Genomic DNA, 26,251 nt, shown 5'->3' with positions numbered 1-26,251 from the left:
TTATGTTAAAGGACTTAAGCTAACCAAGGGTACGTTCAGCACCCTTGAACTGCATTCAAGCTAGCATGAAGCAAAATATGGAAAAATATCTGTCATAGAATTCCTAATAAGCAGTCGCCTAATCCTACAAACCAGGGGAGACATTTGCAATTACTGTGTTTCTATGCAACGAATATGCTTGGAGTTGCCTGCTGCCGACAAATTCCTACCTTACCATTTCAACGATTTGGAGTTGCCCTATTGAAATCTTTCTAAGATTTGCATTACAGTTGACTCTCGCCATATGATTTTAACTCATTCCAGTGTTGGCATCGTAAGGTGAGAATATTGTGTACATTGGTGTAGATACCCATAGTAAATATCTAATACAAACACCCCTTGGTAAAAATCACCAAAATTTTAAATACGTACTGAACATATTAAAAATTCGTAAGGAAATCTTATGTTAACCATAGTACGTATACGCATCTTCAGTTCACGGTAACTTTTCCATTCATCTCAAGTCAACCAGTCGCACTAATTAAACCAGAATGTCACAATTGATCACACTGATCAAATCTTTTCACCTCCATTGAGAAGATCTAAACTCAGTCTTATTGGTTCAGATCGATCAGCAGCGGCTATGACGTCGAATAGTACTCTTACAGCGAATGCCTTTACACAACTTTAGTTAAGCAAAATGGTGTCGAATTCGTTTACATTTTACCGTTTTTATGATTCGGAGTGGAAGCAACTCCGAACCGAACTGATAAAAAACTCTCTATGTATACTTTTTAATGATATCTTCAAAGATTTGATGAAAGTGACCCTTTACTTGTAGCTAACAGTTGCTATGGCAACACCTCACTATTACCTAAATGATTAACAATAGTTATATCTGATTACCGTTCTTTGGATAGCTCGCTAGCAGGAAGTCTTCTTCATGCCATTTATAGTCTTTAAGAGCTTGATAGATTTCACCAAATGCACCTTCATCTACAACCATAGCTGGTATCTTCACAGACCCATCCTCACTGCTCACATAAAGGTTGGTGACGCTGCTTCCTCTTGGGTGTGGTGGAACCTCCATGTTTATAGAAATTGTGGCTATTCTGCAAATCATAATACAGTAGACGTTTCTATAACATTACCTCATATAATAGAAATTCTAGGGCGCTTATCATTTGCTATTGTTTTTGATGTGTGACTCGTTTCCAGAGTAAAATTGACAAAACTTGATCACAGTTAAAACAGTCAAAAGAACAAAAATATGTCAACAAAAGTGGTGAGTGTCTCTATTCTGTCGGTCTCTTTACAACTATTGATGTCATACTCGCACTTTTGCTTGGTTTGACCGTTTTAACCTTGATCAAGTTGTGGGGAATTTAATCTTGAAACATTCTGGCATTCAGATTACATCATAAACCAGCGCAAATGATAGAGAAATACCGATACTTTTTGATAGAATCTACTAAAATTTTGGGCAAGTTCATCTCTAGGACAACTTGAGCCCGTGTGAGTTAATGCTTAAAATGTATACACTAGATGTACCAAACAATAACTTTGAACCTAAAACAAATGTTCCATAAAAGCTCATTTTTAAGATCTTGTGTATAAATAAATGGCGTGGCCAGTATAATTGCATTATGCATAATATTAAATTTTGTCATTTTGTTAAATTAAATTCGTCTTTATCAAGAACAGGGAGTCATAAATTCTACCACTTATATTGGGTGTCATACCCCATTATTATTACCACGGTTATAAGCTCGTGAGAGGATTATGTCACAATTAAGACACCATAATAGTGGTAAATGATTGGTCTAGCCTATGTGTGTTATGTAACTTAACAATTAGATATAAGTACACAATATTGGTTGCGGCCTTAACCTCTCAGTTCCCAGACTAAACACTAGGTAGGATGTTCCATGTTTCACTTCTAGTTATATCAACTAACACGCTGGCAGCCTAGTGCGCAGGTGTACTAGCTATACAAATAAGTATTCCATTGCTGAGCAAGGAGATCAAGCTGCACAGTTTGTTACGTGTTTGGTTGTAAATCCAAGTATCGGAGTTTGATTCTCATTTGGAGGATTATTTTTTCCTACCACTCAGACAGTTGTCTGAACAGACAGACATACTCTTAGTACAATTAAGATTTGCAACTATACATTGGACCATTAAAAACAAAGTTGCATTTTATACTGGTCTACTAGTTTCATTACACATTACATTGCTACTATCTATTATGATGCATTACATTGCTACTATCTATTATGATGTTTCGAGCTTGATAGTTCTGGTATGGCTAATAAGTTACTTCAAATTTGGTTAAAACATGCTGAAAATTACCCTTAGGTCACATGACTTCTTGTGAACCAATAGAATTTGTTATCACGGTTTATCTAAAAAATTACTCTTTCTGGCCTAAGCAGAGGTCATCTACGTAAATGCATATCTATGGTAGGACAACTCTACAAAACTATTGTTACATATATGTCACATGCGATGCTGTGGAGTTAAATCTTAGAATCAATTCTCTTTGAATCTTTCACATTTGTAATGCTTCTCATCTATGTTCAGATTTTCTTGAGATAAATGTTTTTTGAGGTGGAAAATTGATTTCAGCATTTACGATTACGCAATCATATTTCCACTCAAAAGTTGCACGCGGCAGTGAAATATTTCTGAACAGTCTAAAGTGTTAGGTTACAGATTTAGTAGGAGCTGATTATGGTAACAAAACACTTTCAACTTGCCTGAGTAAACTAGAATGCAAATTTTTTATTGGTTGTTGTAAATTTACTAGAAAGTTCATAATTGTATATTGTCGACAGAATAGCACTTAATCGCAATATGAGTATACTAGCGAAATACCTAGATATTCTTAATATACTGGCAAAATACTCGCGTTTCAAGGGTATTGAAATCACCCTATAAACAATTAGAGGTAATGCAGTTGCCTGCCACTTGCTACTAGCCTGGCATATTGCCAGGCGAATAGCAAGTGGCAGGCTAAATTTTCTCAGCCGATATTATTTGACCGAGCATATTGGTTTAGTACCCTGATATGTTAATAATGTACAATACGTGCCGCTAAGATTTTGCCCAAATGGTGGTAGACAATTCCTTTCATATTGTGTCTTACTTTAGGCATTTGTAGCTATTTCAGTAAAAAAACTTTTTGTAAAACATTATTTGTTGAATATATTAGCAACAAAGCTTGCAAAATGATTAAAAAGGATACATACCTAGTGCCTGACACCTTCCTGACGATATGTTAAAAATTTTGTCAAGCCTCCAATTTATATCAGTTACTGCAAGCGCCAGTCCACTATGCAACAATTATTCAATGGGCCGAACGTCCCTGATGTTAGCAGTGCAATCACAAACTAGAAACTTCACGCTGGCTTGATTTTATCGGTGGTATGAGGCGATGACAGAGTTTATGGACAAGGAAAATTTACTAGAAGAAAATAAACACGAAAAGTTGCTGAAGCGTAAGAAGCTCATAACAAAAATTTGTGTAGGTCGTGTTAAATTAGTTTTTCTGTAACTGAATTTATTTAATTTCAACAAGTACTTTAAATTGAAAAATGTTTTATAAGGTTTGGTCTATCGATATTCAATATTATTGTTGGTCACTACTCTTTCCCATGGCAGTCCGCAAGAATTGACTCGGTTTCCGCTAGTAGTACGGTAAAATTTGCCCTGGATTTTCGCACCGGTCTTGCGTAATTTATGTACGTTGCGTCAAGCCATCCGTAAGCCAGCTTAACGCGCGACGTCATATGTACCTACCTAGTTCATGAGAGTTAATTTTTCTCTGCAGTTAATGCAATGCCAGTTTGTTAAATCATAAATATTTACTTGCAAGATACAGTACATATGTTTATGAACACCGAGCTGTTTTGTTGTTAGCATTTATACTATAAGACAACCTTACCCTTTAGATTTGTGCTGTTCGTTACCAATGTCACGTAAACACTCAACAAATGGTATATGGGAAGCTGGTAACTTTGTTTCCTTTGACCAAACAAACATCTTAAACGTGTCTTTACATACAAAACTAGCAAAAATATCATTCACGCAACTAAAACACCATACAATTGTGTAAGACAGGGGTTGGTAGGCGTTGTGGACTATTAATGCATTTCAGGGAATGTAGATTCCCACAAGGCCGGAGAAAACAATGTTTTAAAGAAAAGGTAAGTTTATGAAAATATACGATCAGTTGAAACCACATTTCTTTGAGGTAAAACAATGGCAGAGTCGACAGAAGAGGCAGTCAACAACAAAATATCTGTGAGCTGAGATCGCAGCTTGTTCTTACAAGATTTCATGATCAAATCGGTGCTGCCAAGCATTGCGTTTATCCGCTTGGCACGGTACAGAAACTGATAGCAATTGGCGGTACAAATCAATGGGAGTAGCACGAAAAAGCTTTGGCGAGAGAATGTCTGCGACTTGCCAAGAGATCCAGGCTTCAATGTTGTAACACGTGCATGTGTCTGTGACAACTGTTATCACTTCAAAAATGCATAGAGCAGTTAGGTCGGGCTGGGACACTCTCCTTGCTCTACATTTAGTCTATTGAGTCCCCCTTCTTCCGTAATGCGACACTAAATTGTTATGATAATAATAATATAATGATAATAATTCGTTATTCATATGTACATTAATTCGTTCTGGTGTTGGCATCGTCAGGCAGAAATGTCGTATAGAGGGGTATAGAAACCCATAGCAACTATCTAATGCAAACATCAGCGATAAAAAAACACCAAAGTTTTATATATGTAGTTTTACCTACTGTACATACTAAAAATTAGCAACAAAATAGTATATGAACCTTAGTAACTATATTTACCTATTTAGTAGTTACGATCTGCAATAAAATGTAACATTACAATGTACATGTCATTTTGTTACTTCTCCTTTTAACATCATTATCAATCTTAGGACCTATGGCTAACAAATTAATGTTATATAATTATATATAATTAATTAAAGTTGGTAGTAGATATTACATTAAACACTAAATCGCATAATAAATTAGATATTGACACACTCACGTTTTTATGGAACATAAAGAGTGCTGAGCTTAGAGAGAGAAAGCATCGTATCTTTTTCAGGCGTTGTTGGAGGGATTTGGGCGAATTGCATATCGGCATCTTTGTGACTCCAATGAATGCAGCACACCAGCTGCTAAATTTGATTTTCGAGAGAAATTTGTGTTGATGTTGTATGACGAGGAAAATGCTGCAACGAGGAGCCGGAAAAACTTTGTGTTACTTATCGTAAGGCGAACAAAAATGTAAGATAGGGGCTCCGTAATCCGGGGGTCCACTGTATTTTAATTCTACCCGTAGAAAAAGTTTCAAAACTCAACAAGCGAGACTTCTTAGTTGAGGAACCAGAATGTGTAAAGTCAGTACCAAAGTACTCTAGTAGTTATTATCGGTTTTAAGATCAAAACTCACGGCTATCTTCTGATACACGCACCATTTATTTTGCATCTATCTCTGTCAACCAAAGGTTTCACCCGGTAAACGGCTTGGTTGCGTAACTTTGTTGTTCTGTAACGCTCAAATCACTGAGCATGCTTGTCCTACTGACTGACTTATTGCAATACAAACAAGATTGTATGTTATTTATACGTTATAACGGATGTTATTAATAATACATCTTTGTTTGGCAGTTGGCTGAGCGGTGTGGGATTGTGTAATCTACCATTATGTCCAATAGTCTGAGGAGAAAAATGCTTTTGTGGTAATTTGAATATTCTTTCCATCAAAATTTTAGATAGGAAATACGTGTTTGTTTCCATAAAAAGATGTAGGAATGTGATGGTTTTACATAAAAAGTGTTTACTCATGATCATTTGTTCTATATGCGTCTCCCATCTTCCAATGATAAAAAATCATGACAATATTTAGCCTAAAGATGAACTTGCAAAAAATTTTAATAGATCTTATTAGAAAGTATTGGTATTTTTCTATCATTCACGATTGTTTTTATGTTTGAGGTGATTTGACTGCCAGAATGTTCCAAGATTAAAATCGACCAAACTCTGTCACGGTTAAAATGCTCAGATCAAGCGAAAGTACGATTATGACATCTATAGTTGCAAAGAGACCAACAAAATGAAGAGGCATACTGCAGCAACTTGAACACGATAGCCGTTATCAACTATAGCGATGATAGCAACTAGTGATGTCATTTCGTTCTTCCGAGCATTTGAACCATAGTAACGTTATGTGATTTTGAATGTTGAACCAATCAGTCAGATCACCTCAAACACCAAAAACAATTGCAAATCATAAAAAATACCGGTATTTTTTGATAAAATCTACTAAAATTTGTTTGTGTTCGTTTTTAATAGTGATCTTTCAAGAAAAACATTAGAAATTGATGGATTTATAAAGCAACTTGATGGAGCCTTCAGAAATGGCATCGAGTTTATCTAATCCAGCAAAAGCATCTATCTTTTCTTTATTTAAAAGGTTGTAACAACTACAAAAATCATAACAATTTATGTCTTGTATTCTTATCTTGTCTGGTGGATCGTACACTGTGGCTTAGTGGTCTGAAAACGCCTGACATGCATACAGCAGGTCAGGGTTCAATTCCTGATACAGGTGATAAGAATAGTATCCAACCTTTAACTGCTCTCTCGTAATCCTAGTCTTTGAGGTTCCTTTGTTACTGAACTCGCATGTGTCTGAGCTCAAAGCTCAACGAAGCTCTTAAAAACACTCATGGCCTACTGATTACAGGAAGGTAAGAAGATATCATACTCCATATTTGCGAGGTAATTCATAATAGATGCACACCACTTTGTATCATGAGGACTCAATAGCTTGTAGTTTGGCACTGAGGTAATAAAAATGAGGACTACCAGGGTAAAAAGAATTTGAAGTGACTGTATATCATTGACAAATGTTTTTATTAACTCTTCTGTCACAAAAAAAGATGATTACTTAGCATTCTAATACATTCAAACATAAAAAATTATCAGAACCTGATTTTGTATAACTTATCACATAATCTCAAATGTGTTTAGAGCTAGTGTTCACCCACTTGTAAAATAACTAACTGGTATCTGGCATGCATTTGGCTATGAACCATTAAGCTAATAACAAAACTTAGTTGTAATATTGACTAGAAAGGTTAAGAGCGGAGTGTAGACAAACTCTGCCTGATACCAAATGCAGATACAGTGGACCTTGGAATTACGTCGTCCATGTCTTCATTTTTTTCGCATTACAATGTGGAAAACAAAGTCTTTCTGGTACCTCATTTCGGCATTTTCCTCTTCATACGGCATCAAAAAAAATTCATCTCAAAATTAAAATTTAGCGGTCGGTGTGCTGAATGTGTCAGCCACGAAGATGCCGGCATTTTCCTCACCAAAATCTCTTCTACAACGCCTGAAAGAGACTCGACGCTTGGTCTCAATTCAGCATTCGTTGTGTTTCGTAAAGGCCTGATTGTGCCTGAGAGAAACAATATTGAATTGATCGTGCATTTTAGTGTCTAACATAATATTCACTATAAAGTTTACTTCATTATATACATCTATATATATATATATAACTTTAATTCATTAGACGTGACTCTTAACATTGATAATGATGTTAAAGGGAGAAGTAAGAAAGTGAACTGTACATAGTAATGTTAGATTTTGTTGCAGATCATAATCACTAAATAGGTAACTATAGTTACTAAGATTATTATACTATTTTGTTACTAGCTTTCAATATGTACTGTACATTAATAAAATGTTTATGTTTTAGAAACACAAAATGGTGGAGGTTCGCATTAGATAATTACTATGGTATACTTCTCTATCCGACATCTTTGCCTTATGATCCCAACACAAATTAATGTTGTATGGCGTGTCCACTGTATATTCTAAATCATGCGTCTGACTACAGATGAACTCTGTATGATAGTAAACACAGATATACTCTATACTGTTAACCTAGGTACAGGTGTACTCTGTATGATAGTAAACACAGATATACTCTATACTGTTAACCTAGGTACAGGTGTACTCTGTCTGGTAATGAACACAGATATTCTTTATACTGTTAACCTAGGTACTGGTGTACTCTGTCTGATAGTAAACACAGATATATTGTTCTATACTGGTAGCATAAGTCCATGTGCACTCTGATTAATATTAAATACAAATAGAATTATCTTTTATCCCCTATTGTATTACATCCAAGAACTTGTGTAGACAGTACTAAAAGAACAGGTCAAAGATTTATGATGAATCATCAAATTATGACCCTCAACTGCATTGAGCCAATTATCCGAGAAGCCACAAATGTTATGATTATATGGGAATATTTGTTTTCTTTCTAAAAACACAGTGGTGAATAAGCTGTTTCAGATGCCAGACTGGAATCTTTGAGCTTTGACTAGAGGTGTTGATTAAATGCATATACCAGCAAATATTGTCTAACTGTTCTACTTACAACAAGCCGTTCGGCCTATAATTAGACGGGCCAAGAGAAGCTGTGTCAGTCATTTCGGGACAGTTTTTTTTATACTCTCTTTTATGATTGATTAGACATCAGTGCATTTACTATTTATAGATTCTCGAGGATCTCTAACGATAATAGCTTTTGTACAAATTGTCGAACAATCATATCCATTCTTAAGGTGCAAAGTGTACAAGTTGATGAAAGCTATCATTCACACTTTCAAGTCTGGGCTTAAAATGTCTCGGGGAGTTGTTTTTTTTATAAGACCCCATGCCCAAGTAAATTTGACTACTTGACAGTTTGGCCGTGTTTTTGCACTTCCCATTCACATAAAATTATGAAATGTTTGTCCCTTTGTCCGTAATACATTTTTATTCCAATTTCAGACTTTGAAGTTAAATAGACTATTAGTTTTTGAGATATTAACAAAATACCGAAAGCACTATCGATTAACCAAAAACAGCTGGAAGATAGGAAGCTTCATTACCTCAGCAACAAGATATTTATACTCAAACTTTTTCTAATCATAACAAATATATACACTCTATCAGACTCAGTGTACTGCTATCATTATGTTTTTTCAGTTTTCTCTAAATCATCACGTCTTTAAAAGAGTGGAAAAACTATTTACTCTTTCGATTTCTGTTTTTTATTGAGTTCTACAAATTTGGAGCTTTGAAATTATATACAGTTCAAAAAGAATTATGCTATTCTAAATGGTTTCACAGTAGATGAAAGTTTGTTAATACGGCTTAGAACCAGGGGATATGCTTGTACATGTATATACTGTATGAGACTAGCTTTCAGACTACTCTATGTACCATTGCTATCAAATAAGTTTTCCTTTTGCTGCTTATTGTCGATTATGTGAACCGTAAACCAATGGCATTGAAGGTTGTTCAGGATCAGGGAACTTACTTGTTTACACAAGACTAGTTAGGCTTCAAATATTAAACAAAATACAGTGTGCTGCTTTTGGGAATATTTGAATTGACATGCAACAGTTAAAATGTGTAGAGAAAATTTTGGCGCACATAACCTTTCTGGTTAAAGGTTACCTTTGATCGATGCTAATTGTTTATCACTGGCCAAGTTAGGTTTCATGGTATCACCATTAAATGATATTTTCATCTTCCTACTAAATTTTATCAGATAAGGGAAAGTTACACATGCTAAAGTAATTGTCATTAATGATGCAATAAGTCATGTGTGTAGCTCTATACCTGTTATTTTACTGATCGACCACAGATTAGTAAACCAACTACGTTCTTGATCAAGGTCATACTAGACTGTAAATTCCACAGTTTGATTTTGGATTCACACTTTCACGGCAAATTTACAGATTCATAAATTTATATGGTTAGTAAATAATACAAATTTGTGGCCTGTTTTACAAAATCTTTGCAATTTAATCATTTAGAAAATCAAAACCATTATTAAAACAAACACGTTTTATTTTTAAAGGATTCTACAGCTAAAAAATGCTGGCTATGGTTGGTTATGATATTTTATGAATTGAAGGCATAACTTTATTTTTCCACAACCCTGCATAGGTTGAAGGTGTACACCAAAAATTAACTTTGTGGTGCTAACTTAGAATTAGCTTTGTAATCTCTACTGCAAACTTCTGCTATGACATATACAATTTTTGTAATGGAGATATATGCTTTTAATCTGAAAAATAATATACTTTTGTTTCGATGCAAAAACTCTACATTTCAAATACCGACTGCCTTGAGCCTGGTCTGATCCCAAAGCACTCACTAGATATGTCATGTCATTTTTTGTGCTTTAATTTCATGAAGACTGAATAATTGTGGGCGTTTTGTCAGTTTAAGTCACAGTAGCGGACCAATTAGGCATTATGAGAATCGACAGAAACCATAAAGCATGATTTGTCATTAGATTTGTTGTCTTTCCGATTTTCAAACTTAAATATTAACTCACCCTAACTTTAGTATATTTTATCAGAAAGTATCGGTGTTTTTGTATAATATGCGATTGTCGATGATGTTTGAGGTGATCTGATTGCCAGGATGTTTCAAGATTAAAATAGGTAAAACTTTAATGCGATTAAATGCTCAGAAGATAAAACTCGTGCAAAATGATGTTACTAGTTGCTATAGCTATAGTTGATATCAGCTATTGCATCCAAGTTGCAGCTTTATCCGTCTCCATTCTGTCAGTCTCTTCGCACTTGTAGACGTCATAATCACATTCTTACTTTTCTTAGCGTTTTAGCCCCGATATGTTTTTGTCGATTTTAATCTTGAAACATTCTGAAATACCAACTAACACTAATAAAGTCTACTAAAATTTTTCGCAAGTTCATCATTAAAAGGGAAATGAGTTGGACAACTTTTTGATTATTGAACTGTGAGTTACTTCTAATATCTACTATAACTTATAACATCAGTTATTGATTATATGCTATGACCACGTGAATCCCTTCATTTTAAAGATGATAAATGAGGGTAGGCTCATCATCAAACGACTTGTTAAGGCTTTAGCTCAAGCAAGTTGGCACGCAAGGATGTGTGATTACATCAGGCGCATATTTGTTGAACATAATTCTCATCTGATGGACATGGAGGTTGTGTTAATAGGAAGCTATACATTTGAGTATAGCTATTAGTGTCGTACCACGCAATGGGGTCAAAGTCATTTCAGAAAAAGAAACTGGGTCATGCGTCGTGAAAGGTAAACCAACCTATATAGACATCCTTTCTAATGTCTTAAATTAGCTTTAGAAGATTTGTTTGTCAAGCAAATTCAGCTCAAGCTATAGTTTACCCCTAGATGAATGCCCAGCATTGCCCGGGTAATGAAAGTTTGAGTCTTTGCCTTCTGGCACCTCTCGATACTGGTACAAATGTAAAAGTAAGATATCAGACTGTCTTTGTCTGGTCTTTTGTCTGACTGAGCGGAGAGAGAATGTAGAGGCTATACCTGCACGAGATCATACAATTGCCCATGTGAAAAGTATTAGCCATCATCGATTTAAAAATCAAACTTTACGAAAACCCGAAAATAGAAGTGTTACAGCACACATTTGTAAATGAAGTGGCACATTTAAATATTACAGATCAAAAAATAAGTAATGTTAGCAAGAAATTAGTTTTTAAACAATTTCAAGTAATAACAAATACAAAAGTTTGATAAATTAATTAATACTGTACAGTGATTGGCTGCCATGTATATAACTAGGCACTGATTGGCTGTCAGAAATAATACAAATCATTGATTTACTCTCATGAATAATACTAGTCACAGATTGGCTGTCACGAATAATACTAATATCTGGTAGTTTGTGAAAAGCAGTTTTTTTACTTCCACTGACCAGCTCTAGATTCTTGTCAAGTATTGACAGTCTCAATGTTTCTTAAATGCCTCAACAGTTGAGCTAAAGATCTATGTTTTATTATGTCTGCATGTCAAACTGCTGCAAGGTTACTTTACATGATAAATTTAGCTTGCTGACTGTTTACCAAATCAGAGCTTCAACCTTTGAAGCTACTGCTGACTCATGATGAAAACAGTTTTATGTGAAAGATCTGTTGAATCACTTCTAGCACCTGCTAAATTGTGTCAAGCATTATTGGGATTAGTTGCTAGGCAACCTAATTGTCCTTGAACAGTACCCCTGACTGACAATTCAGCCTGATCCATAGCTTTAAGAATTCAACATTTGCTAGGCTTTAATATCCCATTCACATATATACTAAGTAAACATACAGTGATAGCATAGTGACACACCAACATGTGGTGCTGCAATGTCATTATGGAAACAGCTGTGTCACTCTCATTCTATCGTGAATCTGTGTCGCTGTTTGGAAGCAACACTTAGTGCCATCTGTGCCCCATAGAAACAGCCTTAGTAACCACCGGCACCACACATCCTGTTGCGCCTCAATCTTGCTTTCCTTTTACTTCATATCCAGACATATGCATTGACATAAGGTGTAGCACAACCATTGATTTACTACAGCGCCCAAAACAAACATGATCCGCTTGTCTGCACAGCATAGTGCTTCTGCACTGGCTCACCCAAGTGTCCTACACTATCACTGTATGGAAATTTAATAAATGCTCAATTTTTGGGTGGAAGTCAGAAAGTGTTCAAATAAACCTGAAAAGGGCATATAAGCATCTAAAACAGAGTTTTCAGCCACTCAGGTGCTTTGTTACATTGATCCATGGAGTTTCTGAATTACCCTATGCATGCGCAGTAGCTATGCGTAAAGGCTATGCGAAAAAGCAGTGCATAGCCTTCCTCCTTTCCCTGTGTATAGAAGCTATACAAAGGGGTTTATGCACAAACCCTAAGAATAGAAACTATATGTGTGGCCTATGCTATACATATGAGCCATGAATGGAAGCTAGGAGTACAAGCTATGTGGGAGGGAGCTATGCATAATCCTTTTGCATGGGCCATACATAGGAGCTGAGAGTAAAAGTTAAGCATTAAAGGCCGATGCATTAGGGGTACTTCAATATCCTTTGAATTCTATTCACACTCATATATATCACTATTGTAAAAGAAATATTGAAGTACTTCTGCTACAATACCTAGTTCAAGAAGCCCTGTAGACAGTTGGCATTCATACGACCTTAGATCTCGAGTTCTTTCTGGTAGCTAATATTTTAAGTCTATGATTATAGATCGCTTCTTGTCTACACACATGTTCAGTGACTGCTAAAAATATTTTTTTCGGAGTCGCCCTCACATTCTTTCTAATCACCATATTTGTCCTTCATTGTCTAAAGTGATTGGTAGAGGATGACTCCACATTTTTGGTATGCTTTAGTGCTAGTAACTGTTCATCCTGCATCTTTGTTCAATTATAATATTTTCTCCTATGCTTGAGAAGGATTCATTAAGGGAATCCAGAGGCATCAAAAATATCTAAGAGTAGGCTGTTATCTCTATAAGCTACTGATATTGATGTCAGTAAGTAGGGTTAATTGTGCAATTAAACTTTAGATTGTTATCCCTGATAATGACAAAACAAGATCGCTGGCTATATTATCAATTTTACACCAACTTGACTAAGTGAATAAACATATATACAAATACATAACAATAATTGTGACTTTTCTGCATACATTGTAAATGTTAAATTACTTATATTACTTTATTGGCAACAATTTTATTTCAAACAAAAATATTTTCCAAATAATGCATTCAATCTCCAAAACTCCACTTATCTTTAAAATATTTTAAGTGTTTTTTAAAGTCTTCACAACTTTTAATACTTACAAATTGGAAAGCTTCATAAATTATTTCATAGTACTTTAGCTTTTCAATATATTTATACAATATTATAATATATAAATATAATATATTTATACAATATTCAAATGGTTTTATATATTAAAATGAGAATCATTGAAGAACATCGTTGAACCATTGACAATAATAATAGATTTTAAGATTTGTCTCCCCTGCTCAGTCTCATGGTAATTTATTTGCAGTAATTTTGTTGTGTATCTCTAGTCTAGATATAGTTTACTACTCCTGAAATTATCAACTTATAAATACATATATCATTAGTAAGTACTTGCAATGTAGCAACTCTTTGGGGTCAAAGAACAAATTATTTTGTATCTAATTGATGAAAAGAGTACGCTTCAAGTTTATAAACGCTGTATAGATTAATGTTCTTAATGTGGTGTAAAAAATAAATGGGCCACCTTGGATTTTTGAAAACTCCAGTAATTGTGTTGTCATAGCTGCTAGACAATGCTTTAAAGTTGCACCAATAACATATCAAGATGAAGCTCAGAATCTCTCCTATATAAATATTTTATTACAATCAGTCGAGAGAAATGTCAGTTTTCTGTTCCGGTGTACTGTAAATAGTGCTGCACGCTATCTTTGCATGTACATTTGATTATTTGGTCTTTAAATATATCGAATATCAAAAAATATCGAACATTAGAGTTGTCTTCTTTTGATATATAGTGTAAGGCTTGTATAGTGTTAAGGTCCGGCCACACGTAACGAATTATTTGTTCAATCTGACCGAATCCACGAATTTCACAGAATTCACAGATTTATTCCGCCGAATATCATAGATTCGTCTGAGCTGTGCATGCACACCGAATTCGTTAACGAAACGCCTTTAATTGGCTAACCAATTTTTTTTAGCGAGCACGGTTCTAGTAGCTTTGACAAGTGGTATAGTCCAAGACACGTACGACGACCCACAATAAAAGTATCACTGCGGTATGACTTGATACATACGATGCAACGGCCTATGTGCGCTATTGTTGGTTCTCTCTCGTTGGTTCACCATGACAGGAACTTCTCATCGTGTATCCAGAATTTTATTTTAGATGTTTTAAAAGCTATGAATTATTTCTTTTTCAATAATAATAATTTGTTTTATGCAACAAAAGCTCCGTCGCAAAAACAGTCGCTATCTCTAGCGCATATAGACAGTTGCATCGTATGTATCAAGTCATTTCGTGGTGATACTTTTATTGTGTGTCGTCGTACGTGTTTTGGACTATACCACTTGTCAAAGCTACTAGAATCGTGCTCGCCAAAAAAATTGGTTAGCCAATTAAACGCGTTTCGTTAACGAATTCGGTGTGCATGCACAGCTCAGACGAATCTATGATATTCGGCGGAATAAATCTGTGAATTCTGTGAAATTCGTGGATTCGGTCAGATTGAACGAATAATTCATTACGTGTGGCCGGACCTTTAGGCTTTAACATGAACGATATGAGAGGATATTGGTAAAAATTAGTTTAAAAAAACAGGAGTTGTCCCCTCTTTACAATAAGGAGAATGGACAACTCCAGTTTGGCAAAATAAAGTAAGCCGATATTTCGATAAAATATCCAGTGTATCTTACAGTAAATCGTCGGATCTAGGTGTAATAAAGTCTTTGCTTAGTTGGGCGCATTGTGTTATACCAGTTATTACACCTGGTCTAGACGTTATATTGGGCAACGAATGATTACCTAGTTATTATTACACTCTTTTGGTGAGCTACTCACCTCCCCCTCACCTCATTGATTTATTATTAGTTATCTAATTAGTTATTTATTATTATCGTTAAATAATGTTGTTAGCCATTTTTATTTAGTCATTAGTTAGTCATTATGACTAAAAATCTCATACAAATTTGAGTTGAAGCTTAAAATAATTGCGGTAGAGACCTATGGATTCCAAATCGCTCATCAATTACCTCGCATCTCGCACGATGCACTGAAATATTGGCTTTGATATTCATATCGATTTGAAAACTGACCCAATATAAAATCATCCACTGAAATATATCGTCACATCGAATTATATCGCTTGATCGTGCAGCACTAACTGTAAATGAGTCGCAGATTACTTTTTCAGTCAAAAGGCATTTTTAGCCACAAAATTATGCCGAGTTTGTTAACAGGTAACTGTAGCAAATTTAATCAACTTTAATTGTAATAAAGGTAATACGTTACCGAAAAATCCTTCGTTTTAGTTTTTGTACTAGAAAGCAGAAAAAGTCAGCATTCTGAGTAGAACATTAATTTAAAGGTTCTTTTAATAAAATATTTAAATAGGGGAGACTTTGAGCTTCATTCTGATATACATGTATAGTAAGTGCAACTTTAAAGCATGTGCTAGCACCCATGATAGCATGCTCACAGAAGTTAGCCACAATTCTAGGACAGTCTGTTCATTTTTCACACGGCTGTAGAGCCGAGATGAGAAGAGCTTTCGATGAACGATGGACATAAAGGTTGCTGTGATTTTGCACACCCCTTTATCTAGTCCATGCATCACTAACCTCAGATGTGCTTAAGGACTTTTTGTTCATTAATCTTTAGTGTAATGAACCATAATTTATCTAGCTTACAGTCGCTCAGCTATTTTTAGATTGGCTGCATAACTTACATTGTAACTGTAGACAAGGTGGTCACAAGTTCATTCCATCCTGTTTTAAATCTTATGCTATTTTACATAATGTTAGTATGCTCGCTAGTTCCGAGCATTGTGGGAGATTGTCATGAGTAGTCGGTATGTAGAAAATTTATCTTTGAAAAACTAATGTGATTGAGTGGTGTAGTGGTAGGATGTTGGCCTGTTAAGCTGACACCTGAAGGCTCAATTCCCATGTGAAGGAATCTTTTTTCCTACTGCTCTCAGGATGGCTTCAAACAGACATGACACTTATTATAGTAAATAGTATATGTTTTATACTTTTATAGGGGTTCAAACTTTTTTCTTGAGTTAGTGAGCCAGTAGCTTTTTATTTCACGGTTTTCGTTGCTAAAATCTTATAAAATACTAGGAATTGTCACATAATAGGATGGGTGGCTGTCTGGTAGTAGATGAAGACTAGTTTTTACAAAATGATCATTTAAAAAAGGTACAAATAAACTGTCTGTGAAGCACTAATTTGCTATTAGATATCCGCTATAGTAGTGATAGCAACTAGTGATGTCATTTCGTACGTATTTTGCTTCTGAGCGTTTTAACCGCGATAAAGTTTCGTCAATTTGAATCTTGAAACATCCTGGCAGTCGGATTCCCTCAAACATCAAAAACAATCACAAATGATTGAAACATATCAATACTTTTGGATAACACCAACTAACTTTTTATGTAAGTTCATCTCTAAAGCTAACTTCTAAAAAGAGTAACTTTGTATCACTATCTAAAAGACTAATCTAGCTGACATTGCAACTAAAAGGATACGCACCTTACAAGTGCTTCATGATGACTAACTCACCTCTGCAATATCGATATCCTTCAATTTGCTTACATCTTAGAGAAAGATTTAATCTATTTATATTTTGCTAGAGCTTCCCACAAGCTTACTTAGAAAGTACATAAAAATATGTTATTAAAGCAGCTGCTGTCAATATGGAAACAGCTCCTTATGTCAGCAGCAATCAACTGTCAAAATTTTAGTGTGGCTGCACGCTTTGCTGACGGTACATGTTATTTTTAAACTTCAAAATAGTTTTGTCTTTTATTAATCTTACACTTTGTGTAGTTATACAATGTCTAGACCAACGATCTACTATTCATTTTTATCACTGAACCATCTCCGACTGATGACGGTAATCTTGCATCTCCTTATTTTGAATGAAACAAAAAGGTTCGAAACATAAGGAAAAACAGTAATATTAGTGTGTTTGCGTGTTAACACACTATTCCTTGTTAACTGGTAACATAGGCCTACTGTTAACAAGGTTTCTTGTGGGTAACCTATAAAAAACCTCGTCATTTCTCCTGATTTGAACTTGCTTAGAGGTTGTGACAAATTATTAAAAAAAGTCTAAACTCGGATTGTGTTTGGCGATCAATACACTTTCTTCATCTTCCCGATTAGTTTGTGCATCCCTCTCTCCCACCAACCGCTCATCCCTTTAATCTAATACCGATTATTTTGCAAATACAACTGCCAGCTGCTTTAACAATCTTCCATCTAATGTCTTTTCATTTAGCAGAGAAAGGTATTTTAAACACTATTTGTCAAACTATTTATTCGATTTTAATGGCTAACTGTTGCTTTTTTCTTTTTTTGTTTTATTATTGTTGTATGGCATAATTTGAAAAAATATCTCGTTTTGAAATGAAACTATTGCCAATAAAGTAAATTTATATACATAATCGGAAAGCCCTGATTTAGTCCAGCCTACGTGTCAAGTGGCATAATAACTCACCGGTATCTAAGAGTAAGTAATCAGTCATGTCACATTAGATAAGTGCATCACTTGACAACTAACTAGTGTAGCAGGAGTGCTGAACATTATAAGATAAACTAATCCAGGTATTTGTCTGCTAGTATGAAGTAATGATGCTTAGAGACCCTTTCAAGGCATAAATCAGAAAAACACTACAAGTAATTTATCTATAAATATATAGATGTTTATACATAAAAGTTTACTTCACACACTAAAGTTACAACCTTCTAAAGGTTTCAGCTTTTATTACTGATATTTGGTTGCTTTCTATGACAGCCCAGAGCACTACTTCAGAATACATTAAAAATACAAATAATGGGGCAGCAATTAGTAAGGGGGAGACAAGTCTAAACTAAAAATTTTTGTTAATTAAACAAAGTTATTCACGTATTTTTACAAACTAAATATGGATAGACAATGGAGTTTAGTACTTCTGTACTAGACTCCATTGTAGTTTATAACTGAGTTTGCAGACAGTGTGCTAGTACATGTATGAACTAAACAGATTTGTGGTATGACAATTATTCCTGGGTGCAAGATCTCATGCTTATGTAAAATGGAAAACGTCCTTTTAATACAGTGAAATATATCTGACAAGACTCCTTCAACACAGTAGCAACTCAAATGTAGAGTATCTTTACCACCTATAGTTACACTGATTTAGATTGAACTTGTTGTTGTCCAGCATTCCAGGCACTTGTATACAAAAGCCTTTCACAGCAAATGAGGGTACATGTATTATACTAATACTTTGCATTTGAAAACTGTTACAATAGATTCAACTCTGGGTTGTAAGCAGAACCATCATAGTATACAGACACTCTAGTTATCATTACAGTCTTGCATTCTTGTGTGTTTAGTTTTCAAAAAGGGGTTCACAAATATTTTTATATATAATATTTTGTATAATACATGTATATTATATAATATTTTCATATAATATACTTATACAATATATATTATGTAATATAGTATATAAATATAACATGATATAATTATATTATAAAATTAGTACATATGTATAACACATTCATATATAGTATGTAATAATATATTTTATAATATACGTATATTATATAATATAATTAATATATGCAATATATATAATATAATTAAAATAATGTATTCATATAATATGCTCATATAATATATTTATATTACATATTTACGTAGTGCATTTATATAATATAAAATACTTATTAAAATAGCGCTATATTCCAACCTCGACTTACTATCATCGCTTTACACAAGTTTGTTGACGTATGTTTTATGGTTTGAGCTGATATTTATTTGTCTTGACATACAAAGCAATTCCTAACAAAATGTCCTAATCTCCCAAAATAATTTCCTAAACAAAAATGAAAATAACTGACAAAAGCTAAAAATACAAGCTCATTTAAGCTGTATCTAGTTTATATGTATCTTCATTAAAACACTTGCTCTGTTTAAGCTTAGAGATCTTCAAGGCCATACTATTACCTATTGATTTTTACACAAGCTAACAATGAAAATCTCTTCCAATAATAAAATTATTTTTTTAGATTTTACATATAATTTAGGAGTTTCAATGTACTACTATAAAGAGCTGTACATAATGCACTTGTTTCAAAGCCACGTGATATTTCTCAAAGTGTTTATGATTGTTTGTTGGATTCTGGAACAAATCTAACTAAATACGTTGTATGTTTATATAAAAAATTGCTTTAATATTCAATTGTTTTGACATATGAAGCAAATATTGGAACAGATGAATGTTGTATATTGAGCCTTGACTGCAATATTAAACTACAGGCTAGTGTAGATTTGTCTGAAGTTTGATCTTTTACCTTTTACCTTGCCTGAAGGACAAAACAAATCAACCACATGAAAACTCTCATAAATTTTAATTAAATTCTCAGAGATGGTTTGAATTTTTATTTAAAGACATCTGTTTAGCATATCAATAGTTCCTAAGCATAGGAAGGTAGAGAAGTTACAATCTTATCGGTTTTTGTGTTACCTCAAATCTGGGGCGTTGGTGTCAGAAACTGTGTAGGTTTGAGACAATTAAGCCCCGTGCACACTATCGCTCAAAGTGACGACTAGTGGCTCGATTGACTGCAATGATGGGCTGCTATGACGTCATATTGCAATAAGCGGCCAACGTAACCGTTGCTAGCGACGATGCTATGAACTTTTAACATGTTGAACTTCGATACCGATGATCAGCTGTTAGCATCTTGATTGGCTATTTGCTGATCGCATCGAATCCAGTTTCAACAGGTGTAAAAATTGGTGCCTATTCACACATGCAAGCAGGACGAAGAACTAGCCTTGTGATGAATTGTCCACTGTATATGGAATAATGACGCTTTATCTAACCATGCTAATAATACAGCACGCCTGAAAATCATGATTGTATGAGAGATCATTACGTGTAACGGGTATAAGTACAGCTATTCCAAGTTAATACAGTTATTACTGCGTGGCTCAGAAGTAGTTTGCCCAGCTTCACATTTCTGTACCTGCGAAATGTATGGGTTTTATTCCTATGAGGCGCAATCTTTTTTGCCAAACGCCCAGATGGAAGGACGGACATGGTTCTTGTTATTGTAGATTTAGACCAGCCTAAGTTGATCTAACTCATATATTAATGAGTTCATACAAATTCATGTTGCTAAAAAAACTTTTCATTACCCCCCCCCCCCACCGCAACGCAACGCTGGAAACTCAGCTAGTCAATGTGATATGATACTAGATGATCAAACTCTCTTACCCAAAACTAAGGTTCACAAGAACACATGTTTAGAATTCTATTCTGATGTCACCAGTATATTAATGTGCGTCTTCTTTAACTAATTCACAGACAGTTAACACGTTGACATCCCTGTGACTGACTAGCAATAAGCAGGATGCAGGCTTCAACAGCCACGCTAATAAACCACAAAGGTTTATAATTAGAGCACTCTATGTTAGAAAAAGATGTCCCATCTTCTCGTCAAAATTCTAGGAGCTAACAAGTGAACTCTCATTAACTCTGCAAAAATCTAGACTAAGCAAGAAACTTATAGAAAGTTCTGCTTGAAACTTCTTCATATCAGTTGAAGTCAACAATCAAGGGAATCATGTGATTCTTGATAAATTAGACCTAGTAACACTGTATTGTCAGTTGTAAATTTATACTCTGGTGTGATTCATTTCGACATCTCGTGGTTATCAATGTCTTTATGAAACATATTGGAGACCTTATTATTTTGGCAGCCCAATAGGGACAAAGTATAAAGATAAAAAAACAGCTGACAAGTTGTAGTGAGCCAAAAAAAATTTTTAACGGTGTTTATTGACCTAAAAAGGGTGGTAGTTGCCTATTGGCCTAAATTGCTTGACCAACAAACAACAAGAATTGGGTCAATGCTAAAGGTTTTAAGGGCAATTGTCTTAAAGAACCTTTTTCACCAAATATTAGCTTTCTATGAATCTGCCGGGAAGTGCGGCATTTTAACGTCTAACACAGAATGTAGTGCCGAACCCTTTGCTCAAGTTTAACAAACAAAGTAAGTAAAGCAATAAAATTTAGCACTGTTTCGGTTTATAATGCTATTGGCCATCTTAGAAAAAGACTACTATATAAAATGACTTTACCTTTGTTTCTAAAATTGGATTTAATTTCAAAACTATCGGATTTAATTTCAAAACTATCGGATTTAATTTCAAAACTATCGGATTTAATTTCAAAACTATCGGATTTAATTTCAAAACTATCGGATTTAATTTCAAAACTATCGGATTTAATTTCAAAACTATCGGATAGTGGAATTTTAAATATTTTAAATTGTAAATTTTGAATTTTAAAAGTCTTACATTTTTAAATACTTACACAGAATTTATAAAAATAGATGAAAACAAAACAATTTTAGTACTTTGAGCATATTCTAGTTACACAGTTTGAATTACTTGGACAAGCATAATGACTTTTTTGTTTTTTTCGAGTTTCAACTGCTTCCAATTAACTCCTTTTAGTAACCTTTGAAACAAGGAATGAAACTTTTTCATTGTACCTAATAGTACATGTAGTAGACAATGTGAACACTACAGCAGATTACTTAGAGAGATTTGTGATGACATTTTGCAGGTATCTGTGTTTTAAAAAGAAAATAGCAACATTTTAAAATAACTTTTTGATGTGATTTTGTATTACTATATAGGTCTTAACTAAAATGATGAATTTTGTTTTCTGCTTTCATTTTTAAGTTGCCAGCTAAGTTCACAGCCCTGAAAGGTACTGCTGTGTTGGTGGCTTTTGCTACATTTTTGGCCACCTTTAAATGTTGGCGGAGTATGATGTAGTTTTGTCCTGTAATTTGTATTGGCTCTCTTCAAATAGCATGGCTTGAATAACTCACCACATATTTACATAATATTTGCATTTGTCCTATTTCATTTGACCTAGAAAGTAAGTCACGACAGAAGACAAAGGTTGCAAACAGAATGTTTTTGGCATAATCCTCCGTGTAGGAACACTGACAGTTTATTAGCAACATGGTACAGGGGTGCTTGTTGTTAACGTGCACAAGTACATCAGGTAAAGTGATAAGTGTTATCTAGGCCTCTCATAATATTTAGAGCTCTCATCCTTGGCACTGCAAAATTTTTAGTAAGGTCAAAGCAAGGCTGATCATTTCCCAGATGTATTTGGTTTTGATGTATGAAATTATACAACGCGGTCTGCCAAAAATTCTGTCACTTTGCTAAAATTATGCTGATAAGTTAAGATTCTATTCTGTAACATCTGTCAATAGGTCTAATATTTTAATTTGGTTGCTAAGGCCTGTTCTCACATACGCCGCAAGCACCGGTAACGGGATCGCAAGGCTATTGGTGGTGAAATGGTAACCTACGCGCCGAGTACCGCTCATACATGTAGTTGCCAGCGGTCAAAGCAAGAGCTTAGCGCTGTTCAACTTTTGCAAAGAGCCGCAGGCAAAACCTTCTCGCAATTCACTGTACATGGGAAAGTAAGCATTTTTAAAACGACATGGTGAGTGACCATTTTTATGTGATCATTAACAACACAGTTTTATGTGAATATGAGCTGCCGAGCTTAGCGCCGCAAGTGTTTTGCTGCGCAAGATTACTGCCGAAATCTCGCAGCCGATATGGGAACTAGGCTTAAGCAATACATACTAACTATATTTCCATTACACGGTTAATCGACAAGTTTCTGCCATCCATCAGATGGAAACAGAAAAAAGCTACAAGTCAAGCGAGTTTGGTTACTTGCAAATCTTTACCAAATGTTTCGAGTTTGTGAAATATGCAAACGATGTGCAAGGAAATGCCATGCAAGCTGTTCAATTTTAAACATGTTCCACATTTCAGTTTTTCCTATTTCCAAAGCACGCTTCTAAGTAAGACAGAAATACTTCTCTCTGACCTCTGGAGTTAAGTCCTTATCTTTTTTAACAAAGCTTCTGCGTTAATTCACAACATGCAAATGTCCATTGAAATACTACTTATCACACGGTAACTCAATGTGCACACAATTCCAAATCTATATCATCCACACATTCAAAACATATTGAATACGTGTCACTAAAAGATAGTTATGAGCAAGGAAAAACATAAATTACTGATAAGTTTCCAAGTTGAAAAATTTGCTCAAGTCAGGAATAAACCCAAATGTTTAATTGCATTATGCCAAACTTTCTGCTTTTTTCATTAAAACATTTTTCGTGACAATTTAGTTATAACAACACTATACTCTTTAAAATATATTACATTTAAAACTATACTCTCTATAACTGAGTTTGACGGCATTAAGGTAGTAATATTCTTTCGATTGAATTTTGAGTTTGAATTTTTGTAAAGCGTCGTAAAGTTTAGTTGAAATTAACTGCATCATTAATAAATCCAACTTTGTCTTTGTGTCTGTCTGTTAGTCTGTGTGAACGAACGCTATGAGCCTCCATATTTGTAGCCAATTTTAATCAAACTTCACACTCATGCTCCATGCCTTCTGGCAAATAGCTAAAATATCTGGCTTCAAAACTTCGTCTACTTCCTAGGAGCTGGTATCTCAAGCACCCACCCATGGACTATCTGATTGAAAATTAAACTAACCCTAGACATTGCAAATACATAACTAAAATAAATGGCTTCAAAACTCTGCCTGCTTCCTAAGGGCTTCCTGTCTTAAACATCATGTCTAAGGGGTGCCTGTCTTAAACATCATCATGATTAGGCCACATGTGTCTTCCCGAAGACTTCCGTGTCTTCCACCAGGTCACCAAACATATTTGGTTCCAATACTCGGTCTAGCTTTTGAAAACCAGTCTATTGAACACAGCCAGATTAGAAACTTAAGAATGCACCTTCACGTTCAGAACAATTACACTCAATGAACTTGTTTATAGATTGTAGATGTCAAAGCTGAGCAGCAATTTTGGTTAAAATTCTATACACGTGCTGCGGGATAATTGATTATAATTGAAAAAGAACTCCAGGCAATGCTGAACTTAATGCTAGTATAAAAGTATACTCTTCATTTTGATAATGTTCCAAATATTTTTAAACATTTACATCGTGCTTATTAGCAAACAGTGCACATCAAGTTGTGAGTTCTGTTTGACTAAAGATAAACCCTATTTTATCTGTTTAATTCTAATAGTTCTGCGATGTGAAAATTCCAACAAGCAAAAATTTCGCAAACCAATAGCGCCAACAGTTGCTATGAAATAAGAAAAATAATGGCAATTCGTACTTACAGCAAAAGATTTCTGTGGCAGAAAAGTGGAGGTACGATTCAGCTTCTCACTAGAATGATGAAGAGACTTTGAATGGCATTTTGTCCTGCTTTATATGCCATTGCTTTGATTCCTGTCACGGTCCATCGAGCAAATGTTTGTAGCCTATGCACTCGTCAAGTTATCATCTGCTAGTTGCCGACAATAAGCTCTGCGTTCTTTTGCCCATAAACAACTTAGAGATAAGCTAGTGTTACAGCTTATACACATTTTGAACTTTGAGTAGCATGCATTTCTAGTACAGTAAAAATTTAGCTAGTGTCTGTTTTATTTAGGTTTTTGTGTTTCAAACACTAAAAACTTTTATCCTTATAAATTCCTAGTAAATTTAGGTATTACGTCAAAGATGTTATTTTTGACTCAATTGATGTAGGAAAGCCTGTCTTACAAAGTGTAGGTAAACAAAGGAGTCGTCTTTTCTCTTTTAGAATCAGTCAATTGTAGTTTTTGCAAATTATACCAGATTTTATGAGCTCAAAAGTTTATAATATTATAATACAATATCATAATATTATAATATAAAATTGTGATAATAGTATCATACTATAATGGTATATTATTATAATCTTATATTAAAGCATAATACTATAATAATAATTATAACAATGAAACAAATTATAGTTTTATATTAAAGTGTAATATCATAAGATGATATTATAATTTATATTATAATATAATAACCTACATATATAAATATCAATGTTTTTTTGTCTGCCATATGTCATTTTTGTGTCCAGCAACAGCAACCAAATCTAGGAACAAAAGATTCGCTTTGCACTGAAATTAAACTCTCAACTACCAGTAATGCAAACAGGCAACCTAAACACTATGCGTTCCTTGCCATACTATGGAATAATTGTGCACATATGCAGTGCTGCAAAAACACTATTGGGTACTACTGTAACATAACAGTTGTATGCGCACTTATACGCACAAACTGGTTTTGGACATACTGACATGGCTCTTATTATAGTGAATACATACCTAGCTAAAGTTACTAGCTTAAGTTACTTAAAATCATTGGGTAAAGAAACCTAACCAATGGCAACTACATTACCTGCTACTGTTCACAAGCTGTTTTATTCCAGGCATTCACTAGTAAACTAGTGCCTATATGTAAAATCACAGGCACCAAACAGATCCATTCATAAGCATAAATTATTTGAAACGGCAAAAGTTTAAATTGTTAAAATGAGTAGAACTCTGGCTAAGCAATTTAATCTATAATAGAGAGAACACAACGCAGTTCTATAAAATGAACATTGGCTTTTTCTAGCTTCTTTGATATGTAGAAGTAAA

General features: G+C 34.4%; 1 protein-coding gene across 2 annotated transcripts in view; it reads right to left on the bottom strand.

Moving 5' to 3' along the window:
- The window catches only part of LOC137398517 (sulfotransferase 1E1-like), a 40,797-nt gene extending 15,777 nt beyond the window's left edge, over nt 1–25,020 (bottom strand). The window contains exons 1-2 of one of the 2 annotated variants that reach the window (XM_068084633.1): nt 24,914–25,020; nt 886–1,091 (exon numbers count right to left, since the gene is read on the bottom strand). In XM_068084633.1, coding sequence (XP_067940734.1) covers nt 886–1,069 — 184 coding nt within the window. In that variant the 5' untranslated portion in view covers nt 1,070–1,091; nt 24,914–25,020. Of the gene's footprint in view, nt 1–885; nt 1,092–3,230; nt 3,377–24,913 lie in introns of those variants that run through there. The other variant, XM_068084631.1, reaches the window with a different exon arrangement.
- Nucleotides 25,021–26,251: the final 1,231 nt, after the last annotated feature.

This window comes from Watersipora subatra, chromosome 6, assembly GCF_963576615.1.
Source record: "Watersipora subatra chromosome 6, tzWatSuba1.1, whole genome shotgun sequence".
In the NCBI taxonomy this organism is placed as follows: Eukaryota; Metazoa; Bryozoa; class Gymnolaemata; order Cheilostomatida; family Watersiporidae; genus Watersipora; species Watersipora subatra.
The sequence above is the reverse complement of the archived record's forward strand: the minus strand, read 5'-3'. Positions and strand labels throughout refer to the sequence as shown.